This window comes from Macrobrachium nipponense, chromosome 35 (genome assembly GCF_015104395.2).
Source record: "Macrobrachium nipponense isolate FS-2020 chromosome 35, ASM1510439v2, whole genome shotgun sequence".
Lineage (NCBI taxonomy): Eukaryota > Metazoa > Arthropoda > Malacostraca > Decapoda > Palaemonidae > Macrobrachium > Macrobrachium nipponense.
Window position 1 is genome coordinate 54,383,886 of NC_061096.1, and position 17,855 is coordinate 54,401,740.

Below are 17,855 nucleotides of genomic sequence, written 5' to 3' on the forward strand. Positions count from 1 at the left end.
TTAAATGTCTTTTACCAGAGGCGCCAAATACCACCGCTAATGCCCATAAGGATCTGACTATAATATAGTTGAGATAGATAATTATTATACGGCTTTTCGCATAAGTGAGGACTAATTATTATGACATACGAAGAAACAAAAGCGTGACTATATTATTATGGTTTGGTTTGTAAAATTTCAATCGTACTCGAAAATAAAAGAAATGGCTATAAATCGTCTATATACATATGAAATGAAATTGACAGATATGGCTACAAATCGTTTATATACATATGAAACGACCATGAGCAATTAATACAGTAACTTGAAGACCATAACTACAAATCTCCTGTCATTCAAATGTCACGGGAATTAAAACTGATCGATTATATCACTACAAGTCTTCAAAAGTTATTCATTGATCCCTCATTACTATCAATTATCAACTACTGTTCTCTAGATAGCAATCGCTAATTGGAAACCTTTGCCAGCTCCGAATAAGAAGCAATGATCATTTCATAATAACTTTTAACTGTTATTTTTTCACGAACGCACTAGTACGAATCATTAAAAACAGTAACATCTATTATATACATCGGAATCTACCTAATTCACCGACTGTAATGGAACTAAATTCTTTGGAATAGTAAACAGTGAAACCCACATGAATGTATCTTACATGACGAACAATTTTTCGCATCCTATTTTGATCCGGTCTTGGTATCGCATGAGGACAGCATTATTTTTGCCGTACTTCAAGGACCGGATACTCTCTTCATTTTGCTCTTCTGAGTTATTTTCAGTTTGTATATTACTTCGTTTATCCAACAACCGTCCGACGATTGCCCAAGAATACATTGAAAAGCCGACATCGTACATTCCCTGGCTTCAATTTCATTTCCTTATTACATGGTTGCTGATCCCCATACCCCCGCTACGCAACAACTCCATTTCACAGCCCGTTCAGTGAAGGAACCTCTTTCAGATCGGACAAGGGGTTCCGAAAGGTGCTCTCCATTCGCCCTTTCCCGTGCGTGATCAAGATCATCACAAAAGAACATCTTATACACTTGAAGTTCCCACAGCTATAGGAAAAGTTAGCCCTGCGGTGTTTGTCATATTATCCTCGCGCTGAAGAGAGGAAAATCCTACTTTAGCATGCCGAAATTCGCCCTTCGCAAAGTGGCATGAAGGCAGTTCTTGTCTCGGCCTAAAACGTTAAAAGAGCTAAGCCTTCGTAACCCAGCGATACGAAGGCACGGATTATAGCGTTCTTAGACGTGGAAACTCGTCTCTGGGGGCGCTGGTCTCGGAGTAGGCCTGGGAAGAGACCTGGCACCCCCTGAAAGGCTCCTGCCGATTGTGGCGTGGGGCACTGGTCTAGAAGGGTGTGTATAAGCGTGGGCATACTGCTGGTCCGTTGGGGCTGGAAGTGGGCGGGGTATGGGGGCGCGGCCTCAGACTTGCTCGTATTTCGCTCGGTTGATGTTGCGGGCGAGACAGCAGGCAAGTAGGACACCGATGACCTGCAAGAAGAAGTGACGTTAGTTTCAGAGGTCTTAGGTTGGGTGTCTCTCTGCCATTTTTCTCTTTTCATGGCACTGAAACAACTTATTGGTGAAGCTACTACCATGTACATGCAAATCTTTCTACACGTTAACTTATACGCAGTTGTATACCGTGGTTTTAAGACGATTTACGTGTGTGTGGTGAATAAAAGCATAACCACCAGATAATGATAAAATCTGTCTTTGACTTAGTTATATATAATATATATATATATATATATATATATATATATATATATACTTTTATTTTTCCTAAGATATGATAATCAACTTCAATATACTTGTTCAAATTGTAGCGTTGAATGAATGCTAAAGTCCAGTCTTCAACTCTGTCGTCTTGATAAATTTCCCTCAGTCGAATGTCTCTACTAAGATTTGACAGCATCTGCTATGTGAATTTATTTGCATGATTACCAGTGGATTTTTGTGATCTCTCCACTTTTGGAGGACTATTAAGAAGAATTTTAACTGATGCAGTGAGTTCCTATTCGTCATATTTTGTCACAGCAAAAAACAAAAGAAAGATCACAGCTAAAAACAAAAGAAAGAAACGTGCAGTATATACCATGAAACAAGTGAATGTCAGAGCCATGATGAGAAAGGCACCGACTCCAGCCTCGACAAGACTGATGACTGTCCGGTAGCATCCCTGTGGAAAAGAAATGAATCAATGAAAACATGACGAGAGATATTTTATGGCTGATTCATGCTACTTTATGTAGACAAACGTAAACAAGTTTGTTTTATGAGCCATATCTTAATGCACCACGAGATGAATAGCAGTGAATATGTAAACAGACTATGAAGAATCATTAAATGGAATGTACGTACAGAGAAGGTAATGACCAACAAAAACATTCCTACCCGCTTCTGGAATGAGTTTAAATCATACTCTGAGTTCGTGTCACACATAATCACACGTGCATGATTACGTGTCATTGTAAATGACACAGACTGACAGCAAAGAATTGACTAAGCAGTCACTGTAAATGACAGCCACAGTTTGACAGCAAGGAACTGATCAAGCAATACGTGAGATGTAAAAGGATTAATTCGAGTCATTTCCTACAAGACGCTGCAGCGGTGTGTGTGACACCTTTTAAAATGCTTAACTGAGTTTTATTAGAGAAAAAATACTTTCAGATAAACTTACAAACTTGCTCAGTGTTCTAAGCTAAAGTCAATTCTTGGATGTCGTAATAGATTGACTCCTGGCGAGGAGTTTGGTTTATTATATCTAAGGATGCTTGTAGATGTTTAGTCGCTCCCAAGGAGCCACACCTTATTAGAGGAAATGTTTTTTTGGATATATATATATATGTGTATATATATATATATATATATATATATATATATGTATGTATATATATGTATATATATATATATATATATATATGTATATATATATTATATATATATATAATATATACATATATATACATATATATGTATATATATATATATATTATATATATATATATACTATCTATATATATATATATACATATATATATATATATATATATATATATATATATATATATATAATGTGGTCAAAGAGGAAGTGATCTTAAAAATGGAACTTTATAACCGAATAGATCTTCCGGTAACGTTAAGATTCAAAATGGAAATTTAGGAACTTCCTCTTATTCTTTGTTCTTGTTAAACTTCTTTTAAAAATCGGAGGAGACGGAATTAACACAAGTGCTTGCTGATGGATGATGGATATTCGAATTCAATTTACCTCATTGTTTTTGTGACTTGTTTAGGTCAAATATGCTACCATCCTGAGAGCCCAGAGCACATGGTATGTGTTGGATCACTGGGAGTAGAATTACAGTCTGCTCATTTCCTTTTTGAAATGAACAGTGACTAACTTGAAGTGGATACTTTACCTGAGAGTGCAAAGCAATGCACATTCCTTCCTGAGATTCCTTGCAGCATGATGGCGGGTATGGGGGATCGTTGTTGAAACCGTAAGGCATAGACACCCAGTCACTAGCATTCTGGATGCCGCAGCATGAGAGCTGAAATATATGATTACTTTGTTTAACCTGCAGGGCATCATGATGCAATAGATGTGCAAGTGTTTTACGTAGGTCTCTTATATAACAAGAGGAAATTGAAGAACCTACGAAAATTGGGTACCACATAGTGCAGAAAATCAAATATCAAAAGGCTGTCGAAGCATTGCAGTTTAATACACAGATTGCTACGCTATGTAAATCGTATCAAGAGTACAGTGATATACTGCATGTAGCTTTGTCAATACATATATGATCATTCCCTCATGCGAAACTTTCTTAATCCTATATACAACAGTCATCTATTTCCTGTCGTCTGATTTCCTAGACTGAACATTCTATTGGCTATAGAATTTCTCGTTAGGTAAAGTAACACCCTAAGTTTTACCTTCAGTGTAATCTTAACCAGTCACTTTAATAACTACCATCCTCATATTTAAAGTAAACCTTTCCACTTTCGCATCATTGAGCTCTGCCTTTCTTTTATCATTCACATTCAACATGCGTTCAGCTTACTATATACTATGGCTCCTGGTAGTAATAAATAGTAGTTACGTTAAGTGTCGCCATTCATTAGTTTTAAGGTGACTATCGCTTATCTTGGATGAAATGACACCTAATGCTACAGTTTTCTCTTCCAAAAGTTACATTTATAGGCTCCTTTAGGTAACAAGTGAGCTAACTTTCTGTTATATTTACAGATGTAGTATATGTAACATGATTACTGCTTAAAGCTGGTGGGATAAGATTGTTTATTATCGATATCAGCAATGGGGATGAGTGCATTCAGGTAGCGTTGTGACTTTTACCCTGCTCTGGAGGTTATCAACAGCCCTGGCCATAGTGGAGGATCTCTCATAGTCTGTGAAGGCGGTACTGAGTCCTTCGAGGAAGTCATTCTTGAGGCTTTTCCTGAAGGCCCATGTGCTGACTCCTTCTCCTACCAGGATGACGAAGATGACTAGCAAAAATGCCGCATACTGAAACAAGAACAGAGGTATTCTTAATTCAAATACAGGTACATCATATACCTGGTGCGATATTATTGGATGAATTAAAGGATTCATTCAAAGAACCACTTGCAGGACTTATTGGCGCAAGATATGTTCAAAATGTACCACTTACTCAATGTTAGCGTTGCCCCAAAAACCTTGCTCATGTACTCTTCATCTGAAATTTACCCAGGTAGGCTAAAATTACTATTTGAATTCAAACCTTTTATATGATAGCAAAAGGTTGAAATTTACTTGAATATGAAATGGCTTTTGCCGGGTCATCCCACTAAATGAGTGCCTCTTTATTATACACATTTTATAGATACCAAAAAGTTAAAATTTGTTTGAATATGAAATGGCTTTTGCCGGGTCATCACACTAAATGAGTGTCTTTATTATACCCACAATTATAATGCTTATTATTGCTGCAGGAATCATTATTTAGGGTATCCATAAGTTTCATAACTGATTCTCCGGATTTTGTTTTCAAAATCTCGTGCATATTTGGAGTGTAGTGTGCACGTCTCATTGTATATGGAAAGAAGGACTAAGTCAATTATGCTCGTATATTATCATGAATATAGAAAAACAGTCAGTAATTATATATAAATGATATTCCAATCTGACAATACAATATAACGATTCTTCGTTTTCCATGAATGTTTGAATGACATTTACTTAATTTTCATTTCCTAATTTATGTAAATTATGAAGTCACAACTTGTCATTATACCTATATTTTCGTCAAAGTATCCATTTATGTCTAATTCGTTTTAGAACAGCATTTACAGCTAGAAAGGGACAGAAATGGAAACCATAAAACTACACATGTGGTCTGCGGATAATGAACTCGAGGTTTAACTGTCACAGAGTCTTAATCAAGAAGACACAAACTGACAAACTGTACGTTACTTATCATAACAATGCAAGAAGACTTGAATAGTGCCACGACCCACTATGACAGGTCGGCCAGACAATGACGTCACGCGGGCTCATCACAGACAGGACCCACTCACTACTGGCTGGTCAGTGCTACAACAGAACATTCGACCGCCCTTCTTCGTCTTTGCATTGATAGTTTCAGTTAATGGTAGTCTGCCAGTTACCTAATCATTTATCAGTGCCAGTCATCCTGCCTGCGATGAGCCCGCCTGACGTCATTGAAGTGCCGTCTATTCTGGAGGGCCAGGTACACGAAGAAGATACTGAGTAACTTACTATATAAAGAAGAACTGGTTGTCCCTTCGCCGTGCAACAGCAAGCCAAGATAGCCAGCAAGAACATGAGACCGCCTGTGGCCATAAGAACGTAGGGGGCAGTGGCAGAAAACTCTGCTGACACTTGCAGGTACTTTGAGAGCTCCAGTTTGACCACAGCGCCTGTCGCCAGCACTATCAGACCGCAGAGCTGCAAAATGATGAAAGAAGTTTAGTGGAGGAGCCATTAATGCAGGCTTGGTTTTTAAAGGAAAACAAGATTTATTGCCATAAAATGCTGGAGTATGATGAATGATAATGTTGTTTTCTCATCTCGTACAGACTATAACGTGAAATTAATGCAAATATGAACCGTTATTATTAGACATATAAACATATGTTTATATATATATAAATGTATATATACATACATAGTATATATACATTATATGTATAAAATATAGAGCTTGTTTGTGTTTGATTCCTTGTAGTTCAACGGTTAGATCACTCAAAGTTAGCAAACGAGCCCACTATGGAGTTCCAAGCTGGGTGGAGGGTGAGAGTTCTTTCCACTGAAAGTCCTTTTACCTCGGCTGACTTAAGCAATGTTTTGCATTTGGTAGATATAGGTTATAGGAAGCCATGTTAGCAACCTCTTTGCAAAATACTCAAAGGTTACTAAAAGATTAACACTTGAAGCTATCCCTATCAACAGGTGCTTAGTCTTTGTTACTGTAAATGTGGTTCTTTGCCCGCTCCTAGCTTTCGTTTGTTTATATGGTGTTTTTACGCTGCCCGGAACCATAGGTTATTCAGCAACGGGACCAACGGCTTTACGAACTACGTCGGGAGTGAACCTTTATCGCCAGAAAGACACATCTCTCACACCTCAATGGAATGCCCAAGAATCGAACTCGCGTCCACCGAGGTGGCACGTCAACGCCATACCGGCCACGCCACTGAGGCGCTCGCTCCTACCTTCCCCTGAAAAATTTGATATATTCTTGTCACAGCCATACGTACCTGCGTTAGAGCGATGAAAGACCACACTTTCTTTTCTGTGCATTTAGTCATCGACACCAGATTAGATTGAACGTTGACAGTTTCTTACTTACAACGAGATATCTTAAAACTTTTTTACTGGCGCGCAAAAGCGATTATCGACTTTAGTGTGAACATCATAGCGATATTCTCTTAGGAAGTACATTAATAGCATTCGAGTGAGTCTAAGATGATCTAATTGTTGTTTGTATGGTTAACATTGTGATAGTTGATGAAGGTTTTACTTGCGTTTAGAATCTATTTCACAAGTTATATGAATTATCGATTCCATTACCTTGCCATCCATTCTTATTGAGTTTCTCTGATCATTCGATAAAGCTATAACTGGGAGAGCAAGAAGTGGTTGGTTAACTGGATCTGATAATGGATAGAATAAATTAAGTAAAAAAGGAAACGTACGAAGGAAATTCCTCGGTATAAGAACAGCTGAAAAGCCAAAACACCCGTTATATCACTGACCACATTTGTCGAGCGAATTTAGCCGCAGCGTACTCCCTGTGCGTCTGTGACTATTTCGAGAGCAATTCCGAATTCTTCCCCTCCCATGCATAAGTCAAAGGCGCGCTTGTCCCTGTACCTTGAATTCTGTATGCTCGCTTTCCAAGTCTACCCTTACTACGACAGTTGTCGAGTTAGAGGTCAGTGCATTTTTCATTCAGCTATGAATGATGGTTTGTAAGTTTCAACGTGAAATCTTGCACGTATCGTCTATTGCCTATTTCGCTCGAGAACTTTCTTGGGCATCGTGTTTCCGTCTCCAAACGGAATTATTCTCGATGTAAGGATTGCAGAGAATAGGATGAGACACTGTTGTAAGAGAAGTGAGGAAAGGAAGGTGGAAAATAGTTAAGTATATACATGGAAAAGAGGAGGAAGCCCGCTTTAGGTTTGCTTTCCATCAAACCCTTATTGAGACTACCAGATTATTGGACAAATATTACCATGAATTTTCGTTTATGTTGACTGCTGTATTTTTACCGCTGTAATAATAAATTATATTTAATTATATTTAATTATTTCTTTCTTATTATTCATTTGTTTATTTATTTATTATTATTATTTATTTATTTATATATTTATATTTAATCATTTATTCTATTATTATCTATTTACTAATGAAAGTGCTCATTGTTCCATATCATTAGCAAGCTCAAAGCCCAACGTGAGGGGATAACTTAGAAATGGTACAAATCGATCAGGTTTATCCTTCTGGAAGTACAACACCCAGTCAAAATACCTTTTGTACTGACTAAAATAGCTCTCGTAAATTATACTAAGCATTAACCATGTTCCGTTATCAAAACAAAGGAGATATAATTATTCGCTGAAAAGGAGATATAATCATTCGCTGAAATCGTATTCATTGCTTAGATCAGCGTGGATTATTTGCAGTCACGAAATGCGGATAGACTGAATTTCATTTCTGAGCCTTCAACCGCCTCACCCCCCCCCCCCCCCCCCCCCCCCAACCCACCCGCCCCACAAGTTAAGGTTTTAACGAGCGTGCTTGCCAAACTGAAAGTCCGGAACAGACGCTTCTGACGTAGGTAAGTCATAATATTGACTGGTTCATTTACCTTGCTCTGTGACGAAGAAAATTCGTGGAAAAGGCTGAAAAAAGCTAGATGTCTTCAGAATGTGTATAGTTATTCAGTATACAAGATTCTTGTTGAATCTAAAAACTGAAGTCTGTACGTGCTTTGCAGTACCCTAAAATCAAAATTACATTTATAAGTAAAATTCATCAAAAGATACCTGAAAGTAACTTCCAAAAAGGGAAGTTAGATAGTCGTAACTACAGCCGCACTGAAAAATGTAAGAATTCTGAAAATTTCAGGACGGTACAGGCTGCTCTATGAGCAAGAGCCCTTGCTGGCATAAGGCCAGCTTAATCTCCAACAAATTCAGGACGGCTTAGTAATTGTTAGCACAGTCATGACAAATACACCATTTCATATTAGAAACTATGGAGAAAAGTGTAAAACCAGTAGTATTTTATTCTAAATATAGGCAGTTGTCTCCTTTGGCTGAAAACAGGTACAAAATACACAGCTCTCTCTCTCTCTCTGATCAATATTTCAGACTGGTGATTCAAGATTATGGTCTAGCACAGATTAAAGGCGGATTCCCATTGAGCCGGCAGCTTTATATGTGATACGCGTTTCATTCTGTTATATCTTTTCAACACTTGTCATTACTCGTGTGCATTTTCCTTGTTAAAGGGAAGACATTGTCGTTAAAACAATACGCCTTCTATTAGTACTGACAATCGTTTCCAAAATATGTAGAAATCGAGAAGATAACAGGGCACTAGGGTTAATAAATGCGACGTACTTATATGGTAAAAATGGCCAGTATAGATTCTAAATGTTTGAAAAGAAGTTTGCTATTTCTGGTAAATAAAGACGGCAATAGGTTTCATGTGGCGTTCTTTGTTTCTATACGTACATTACAAGGGTGAAAATTAATCAGTTGCTTTAGATTATTATTATTATTATTTTTATTTTAGAAGTTACACCCTACCACATCTCTCTATCAACTGTAAGGTATAGAAAAACATGAAAATCATTTCAGTAGTTACGTCAATGACACGTTGGTTACTCAAATGAATTTTAAATTATGATTTCCATAACAATTCATAAAATAGGTTAAAGCTGGATTCTGTTGCCTTGTGATTTCCTCCAAACGAGTTTATTTAATTCTGAAACTAAACAAAAATGTTACTACGTTATGTTAGTGCTGTCATTTCATTTCCCCGATTCACTTTCATAGCATAACTCTATGAATTTATCAACATTATTCTCATAATAATAAGGTACATTTTCCACCAAGTCATTTCCATTCGAACTCTTATTAAAATGGTATTAGCGACACCCAAAAATAGGTAATATCGTATTATAATAGTGATGTTACTTCAATATTAATACTTCCCGTCAGCAAAATTTGCATGGTAAAGATATTACAGAATAAACACAACCATGACATTAGCCTATTGTATGTTTAGTCGTTAGACGCTACACGCAACGCAAGCGACCACTATAGAGAATGGTCTGCTGTTAGATGTATTACGAACATTCAGCGATTATTTGCTTTCTCCATAATCGATAAAAAATTCCCAGGTAAGCTGCGACTACTCAGCAAAGAAGCATAGGTTAGGTTAGGATACTGTATCTAAAACTTCCTGATAGGCATCAGTACTATCTTTTAAACAAAAATGTCTACGCTAGATTACAGCTAATCAGTTCACAACTATACTCTGTTTTTTTTCATCTGTCCATCCGCCTGTGGTGTTTTTGTATGGTAACACTGCGTCCCGGGCTTTAGATAGTTACATTCAGCTTACATTCAACGATTATAATAATATCCTATTTCGAATATTAACGGTGCAATTCGCATACAGTAAATTATTAAAACACTTTTCAGTTGCAAATGTACACCCAAATATCCTTTTATTTACCTAAAACTTACAAATAGCGTAACTTTCTAAAGCCCGGGACGCAGTGTTACCATACAAAAACACCACAGGCGGATGGAAAGATGAAAAAAAAAAAACAGAGTATAGGCTGCAGTGATGTTAACACTCAGTCACTTCAGCAGCCTGAGCCCGTTCCACACGAGGGACAAATGCACTGCGGGCAGACACTGTTACCAATTTTGCAAGTGGATGGCGATCACGAGTGTGGTCCAAGTCATAGGTTCGCCTGCCTGTGACTATTGCCTGCCTTGGATTGTTTGACCTGGTAACATTGTTTAATAGCGAGAGAATTACGGGCAAATCAGAGTGCTCGTCGTCTTTGCCCCGCGCGTGGAAGGGGTTTAAATCATATTAGATTATATCTTATTCGATTGGGTAGTTTTTGTAGTGTGGGTTTTCGAGTTGCATCCTGCCTCCTTAGGAATCCATCATTTTCTCACTATGTGCGCTGTTTCCACTAGAATACTCCTCTGTGTGAGGTCTGGAGCTACTTCGGTATCTAGTAGTTTTTTCCAGGTTCCTTTTCAGTGATCTTGAGATCGTGCCTCGTGTCCCTATGATTATGGGTACAATTTCCACTGGTATATCTCTTCTTCTTCTTCTTCTTCTTCTTCTATTATTATTATTATTATTATTATTATTATTATTAGAAGATGAACCCTGTTCCTATGACATACCCATTTTCCTTCTTCTTCTAATTATTATTATTATTATTATTATTATTATTATTATTATTATTATTATTATTATTATTATTCAGAAGATAAGCCCTGTTCATATGGAATAAGCCCATAGGGGCCATTGACTTGAAATTGGAGATTCATAGCTTCGGTAGCCATTTCCTTAAAAATGGATACACCTCTTGACTCGTGAATATAAAGTCTGATCAAAATACCAGGAAATACTGATAGACAAAGTCCCGGAAATCCCCAAAGTACTAGAATTAAAACCTCCAAGCTAACTGGAATTGAAAAAGGCCGCAGTTGCTAAGATACGTAAGTGAAAAGGAGTGAATTTTATCATTTCAAAGTACTCAGAACATTGTGAAAATATATTCATGCTACATACATACACACACACACACACACACACACATACACACACACACACACACACACACACACATATATATATATATATTTGAGTCTGATCACATCACCGTGAATCATGTATACGAACTAAGCTACAGATGTCCTTTAATATCTAATATGAAAATATATTAATTCTGAGGTAGAGCGAATTAGATATTAAAGGACATTTGTAGCTTAATGCGTACACATATATACATTTATATATATATATATATATATATATATATATATATATATCTATATATATATATATATGTATATGTATGTATAGTATGTATATACGTATATAATGTGTGTTTGTGTGAACAAACAAAAACAATGCCTTTTAAATTGCGTACACTGGTTTAAAGGTCAAAATTAAAGTCCAGCGTTTAAAGGTCCGAAGAGGCATCAATACTTACTGATCAGCTGTGTTTTGTTTTGGTTTTTGACCCCGCTTGTTGTCACTAGATGGCAGCAGCTATTGGGCTACAAATGGTATTCCCGAGTCTGTTCAGGTGGAAGAAAACACGCCGGGAAGTATGAGAAGTGTATTTCTGGTGGTAGAAGCTCACTCTCGCTGTGGTTCGGAAGTCACTTAAAGCCGTCGGTCCCGTTGCTGAATAACCAATGGTTCCATGCAACGTAAAAACACCATACAAACAAATACATAAAAAATATTACCTTTTTTCTGCTGAAAAAAGGCGAAGTACGCAGCTAAAGGTAGTTAACTGATATAGCATCTGAGAATCGTGGTGAAGAATTGAAACCACATAGAAATAAGATTGTAAACTTCAAAGATCTACCTGTGACCTTTAAAAAAAGATACCAAGCTCAAAAACGCCTAAAACAATGCTTTCAGCACACGACATTTTTGTCTGAGTATCCTGTCAACCAGATCTTCGGATGTCTGTATTTGTTCTTGTTCTGCATTTTCAAGGGGCATGGGGAACAATGCGAGTAGGCAATTCTTTACAGAGATAACCGACTTTCATATCCTGCTGGACACTCTCGCCGTCAAGACAAAACCCTATAGGTGGTCAGTAGATATTGCCCGTGGTACAAGAGATTGCCCCTTCATAGAGGGACTTTGAATGCCTTCTCACACAGGAAGCGGAAGGCGGAGCATTCATAATTTTTATTTAATTTTTTTTTTTTTTTTAAGAATGGTATCCTCCTTTCGTTGGACACTTACAAAGGTGTAGATGGTGAAGTGCACTGGCATCCAATGAAAGACCCTCTCTTCTAAGATACCCCTGTAAATATTAGGAAAAGGGACCCAAAGGTGGGAAATGCTTCGGGCCTGTTATTTTGGGTGGCGTCTTCCAGAATAGGTTGGTGGACGATTCAACTCCGTAGGGGGATAGTGTCGTCAGTGCACCTCATGCGGTGCACTGTAGGCATTACCTAAGGTTCTTTGCAGCGTGCCTTGTCCCGTAGCTGCAACCCCTTTCGTTTATTTTACTGTAACTCCTTTTATATTCTCTTTCTTCATTTTACTTTCCACCCTCTCCTAACAATAATTGATTCTTTGTGAAACTGCTTTGAGGTTTTCGTCCTGTTACATGTGTCAAACCTTTTACTGCCAATTTCCGTTTCAGCGCTGAATGACCTCATAGGTCAATTTAACGATTCACGACAATATTTCGTCCAGACATACTGTGACACTTTCCGTTTTGGGATTTTTAGCAAACGTGTAGGTCTAGTTGGGAACCTGGTAGGTTATTCATTTCATGTCTAAATTTCAGTATCGTTTTTACTTTTCTATTTGAAAACCATAACCCTTTTTGATTGTAATATTTATACGCAAATAGAAAAGCTCTTAAAAACACACTGCAAAGATATGCAAAATAGTCTCCTGGACTGATGTTCTACTTTGACTCCTCTCAACCAAATACAATAATATTCATTTATTATGAAACTAAGATAACGAAGAAATGTTTCTCATAGAAATATCTCTTGTTTGTGTAGTACCATGCAAATAAATTTCCCTTCATTCAGGTAAAAAAAGAAACAATAGGATCATCTTTAAAGGAACAAACAAGTTCGTGGGCAAAATGTCGTATGGATCTGAGCGTGTACTGTATTTGCGCGCGCGCGTGAGAGAGAGAGAGAGAGAGAGAGAGAGAGAGAGTGTGGTGGGGGGACTGTGGAAGGATAACACATCTTGAGCTGCTCTGGCTGATTTATGAGATGCAAACACTACTTTCACGTTTTTCTCATAAAATAAATATGAGAGAGAGAGAGAGTGATTTGAGTTGCCCTAGCCAAGTAGCTGTTATGATGTTTAACAACCAAAGCGAAAGGGAAAATTAAAAAGGAAGAGAGAACTACAAATAATAGATCCTTGCAGTCACTATTGGAACAAGAAGGAATCAATGGACGCGTAGAAAAAGATCAAAGTTAATATAAAACAATATCAAAACCTCAGACTTATCAACTACTATACATTCCCTCCCCGTTGCTAGACAAACAAAAACAACCGCTCGTTCATTCGATCTCGCACCTCGCACCGAACACAAGGGTAGAAGATTTCTTCCCCTTGAACGCAACCACCGCCTTTCATACCCCCTACCTCAACATCTTGAAGCTGAGTAGCTGGACCTTCCCTCCCGTCGTGGAAAGGGTCGAGTATAAAGGGAAAAGATTAAGCTTTTTATGGGGGAAAATAAAAACTGGGGACGAGAAAATCCGGTGGATAAAGTTGGGCGAATTTACTTCTCCAGTTTATTGTATCTGTAAAGAGCTTTGTTTATATTCACACTTGTTATCCATTTTCTAGTGATATAAAACGGGTATATATACATTCAGTCTTATAATCAAATTCTTCAAACGTTTTTATCTGATGACCTAGATAACATCTGGAAAAAAAACTCTTTAAACGTACAATGAAGTGAGCATAGGAAATCTGCCTTAATCTGCCCAACAAATTTGAATAATGTATTCATGGGAGGGTGATAGTTTGGTCCAAAAGTGGGTCTGAGACAAGAACGCATTATGTCTTCATGGCTTTTAAATACGTTCATGGATGGGGTGATGTGATTACACACAGAAAGGACTGAAGTAGTTGTTGTTACACGGATGTAGGATAAGAATATGGGTCATGAACGTATTTTGGACTGGATGATATCTGCAGATGGTCGTGCCGTTTGTGGCTAGTGAATAGAAACTGCTGAAGCTAGTGAAAGAAAAGAAAGGTAAGGGTAAATGAGAATGAAGGTTATAAGGGTCAATCAAAACCAGGAGAATGGAACAATAAACGTTGATATGGCTTATGAAAGAATGCAATCTGTTAATGTGTAAGCAATTGAGAGTATTTATAACAGATGAAGTAAGACAGGGAAATGGTTAACAGTGTAGGTGAAGCAATGAAGATAAAAGGGTGCTTGCAAAAGATTAGGAAGATACTTAAGGTGCCGGTGACAGCCGCAGAGGAAACGTTCGAAGGAATTCTTGAGCCAACTATCATTTAGGGAAGTGAAGTGTTGATATGAATAAGAGAGAGAGAAAAAAAACTGTTGAGAACTGTTTGCATAGAACATGTGCCGTCAGAAAAGCTAAAGCTTAGAAATGAGGTAAGAATTTTAGCTTAGTTGAAAGAATGAATCATGGAGCTTTGTGGTAGTTCGACATGACTTTGATGATAAGAGTGGATAAGTCGGAAGTGAATTGCAGAGTGGGTGATATGCAATTCGACATGTTGCCCATTAACCTCCTTTGAAAGGTGTATTAAGCCGCCAATGTTGTGTACGTTTTCTACTATCGGATTTCCTCCATGACTCTCTTTATCATTTACTTCCTTACTACGAACTTCATCACTGATACAAATTTGTTTACCATTTACGTGAGAGGTTTAAATCATGTTCAATTCCTCCAGCCTAATTTCAAAAATGATACTTTCTCTTTATTTCAAGACCATTTCTAAATCGCATCATCGCTGTTTTATGAGATTTTATCATTAACCTTTTATGTAGTTTTATCTATCTTGATACTGTCCTCTTGAGTGAATGAGCTGATGAGCTTTTCTGTTGCATAACCTGTTAAGTGTATCGAGACTAAGTTTCATTCTCTATTTCATTCCCTGTTAGAAAACTGAAGTGGTATTATTTTCTGTACATCTCTATAGGGTTTTGATGTTTATTTTGCCTGTCCTTTTTGTACTGATACGACTGTGTTAGATTATGACGTGAGAACATATTCATGACGCGAAAAGGGATGGAATGCCAAGTATTCAGAAACAAACAATCCTGCAGCAAAAGCAGTACTATCAAAGCCGCAGTTTGACCAAACATACGAACAACGCGTAAACAAGCAAAAGCGGTCACTGATACCAAGAAAGCCTCACCATTTCCCAGGATAATATGAAGCAGACACAGTCGTTATGTAAGCTATTTATTGTTAGTAATTAGTTGGATATAAGTGTTTGTAGGAATTTATGATTATCCAAGCTGGGCGTAATACTGGTGTTTACTGTGAATGTTTTCTATTACGTTCACCGATGAAAGGGTTACCAAGAAAGGCATATAGCGCCAATTAGTCAGTGGAAATCTTACAATGAAATGGCGTGGAGTGCAGCTGCCAGATGGGCAAATGTTTGTAGTTAATCTCGTAGAATACACATTCTGTCAAAGCTCAGTTGAATGAGTCATATCAGCACAGACATTCTGAAGGATACAGACGGTTGAAAATAAACTTTTTAACAAGCAAATATGAAAATCGCCCTTTCAGTTTTCTGTAAATAAAAACTGTTTTGAGATGGGTATTTTTCTGTCCGTCCGCACTTTATCTGTCCGACCTCAGCTCTTAAAAACTACGGAGGCTAGAGGGCTGCAACTTTGTAAGATGATCATCCACCTTCCAATCATTAATCATACTAAATGGTAACCCTCTAGCCTCAGTAGCTTTTATTCTATTTAAGGCTAAAGTTAGCCATGATAGTGTGTCTGGCACGGCTATAAGTGCCAACGACACAGGTCACCACCGGGCCGTGACTGAAAGTTTTATGATACGCTGTACAGAAAACTCAATTGCGCCGAAGAAACTTCGGCTCATTATTTGCTTGTCTTTCAGTCCTACCTATCGAAGACAGCATGAGTCCACCCTACCTAGCAATACATCCATGCGTTTTCGGTTCATAACGACTGGCATGTTATTGATAAGACGTACAAGTAAATCTGTAATGCTTTTGTGGGTGTCTTTTTCTATCTTCAGAAGAAAACTGAAAGAAGTTTTTGTTTGGCTCAATACTTTCATTGCTGGCAAAAAACCTACTAACTGACAATTATGCCTCTGGATTTTCGACTCAAATGATTCCCTTATATAACTATTAAACCAGCTTTGACACATTTTCGTTTCATGTGATAGAAGCACATTTGACATAACTTGAGCATTTATGGTACCCTTCGTCTGACCTTCTGTGGTTCAAGGGGTGCTGTTGCCACCGCCCGAGAGCAAGTTTGTTTTCACAAACATTGCGTATATATGCGTAGCAGTGAATGCTTGCTTATGCACCATCTTTCATTCTCCACTTATGCAAAATCATGCAATTGAAGCGTTATGAATCTGTTGCAACAAAAATGTTCATCGAGCAGAGGGCTCTCAAAGATCCACAAAACACCTCGATTTTATATTTCCACTGCGTGCTCTCTGTGTCACTGGCTTTCATATAGAAACATACTTTTAATTTGACTGCAAGAAGAGTCGTTGACGTTAGCATTTTCGATATTACAGTTACACACGAAAAAAAAAAAAATATGCGTATTAAGTGAAATTGAAGATACTGACAGAAAGATGCAATACCGTCACGAATGATGACAAAACATGATAATATTTATTAAAAAGGAGATTCAGATTCTTTCCATGTTGACGAGTTTTAGTTTTGACTGGTGCCATGCCTTAAGTTTCATAGATCAAATTCACTGCATTATGTTTTTAGAAACCACACACCCTCAGAGGACAAGCTTTGGAAAGGAATGAAAGGATATATAAGTAGTAGCCGCGTCGTAAGTATATAAGCGAATAATATTTATGACGAAATATTCACATACTCTCATTTGCACCATTTTCAGTTTTCTGTAAAAGACATCTATTGAGATGGCTATTTGTCTGTCCTCCCTCAGCTCTTAAAAATGACTGAGGCTAGAGGGCTGCAAATTGGTACGTTGATCATCCACTCTCCAATCAACAAACATATTAAATTGCAGCCCTCTAGACTCGGTAGTTTTTATTTTAAGGTTAATTTAGCAATTATCGTGCGTCTGGCACCGCTATAGATACCAACAGCTTTTGCGCATTTTTTACCTGTTTCTTTTTATTATCAAAAGCAATATGAATGCATCACCGGCAACTATCGTTACTGGCTTAAACCTTGCGATAGCTGTGCTCTTAATTTCACATAATATAAAAGAAATGCATAAAAATGACCACCTAAGCTCCATAAAACCACGGGGTAATTTTCGGCCAGGTAAGAAAAATATCTAGTCTATC

The 17,855-nt window shown here is 37.6% G+C and overlaps 1 protein-coding gene across 1 annotated transcript in view; it reads right to left on the reverse strand.

The window, feature by feature from the left end:
• Positions 1–248: 248 nt before the first annotated feature.
• LOC135208789 (tetraspanin-7-like) overlaps positions 249–17,855 on the reverse strand; it is a 42,343-nt gene continuing 24,736 nt past the window's right edge. The window contains exons 3-7 of the mRNA XM_064241312.1: positions 5,785–5,973; positions 4,381–4,551; positions 3,443–3,574; positions 2,113–2,196; positions 249–1,505 (exon numbers count right to left, since the gene is read on the reverse strand). Of these exons, the coding sequence (XP_064097382.1) occupies positions 1,437–1,505; positions 2,113–2,196; positions 3,443–3,574; positions 4,381–4,551; positions 5,785–5,973 (645 nt within the window). The 3' untranslated portion in view covers positions 249–1,436. The remainder of the gene's footprint in view (positions 1,506–2,112; positions 2,197–3,442; positions 3,575–4,380; positions 4,552–5,784; positions 5,974–17,855) is intronic.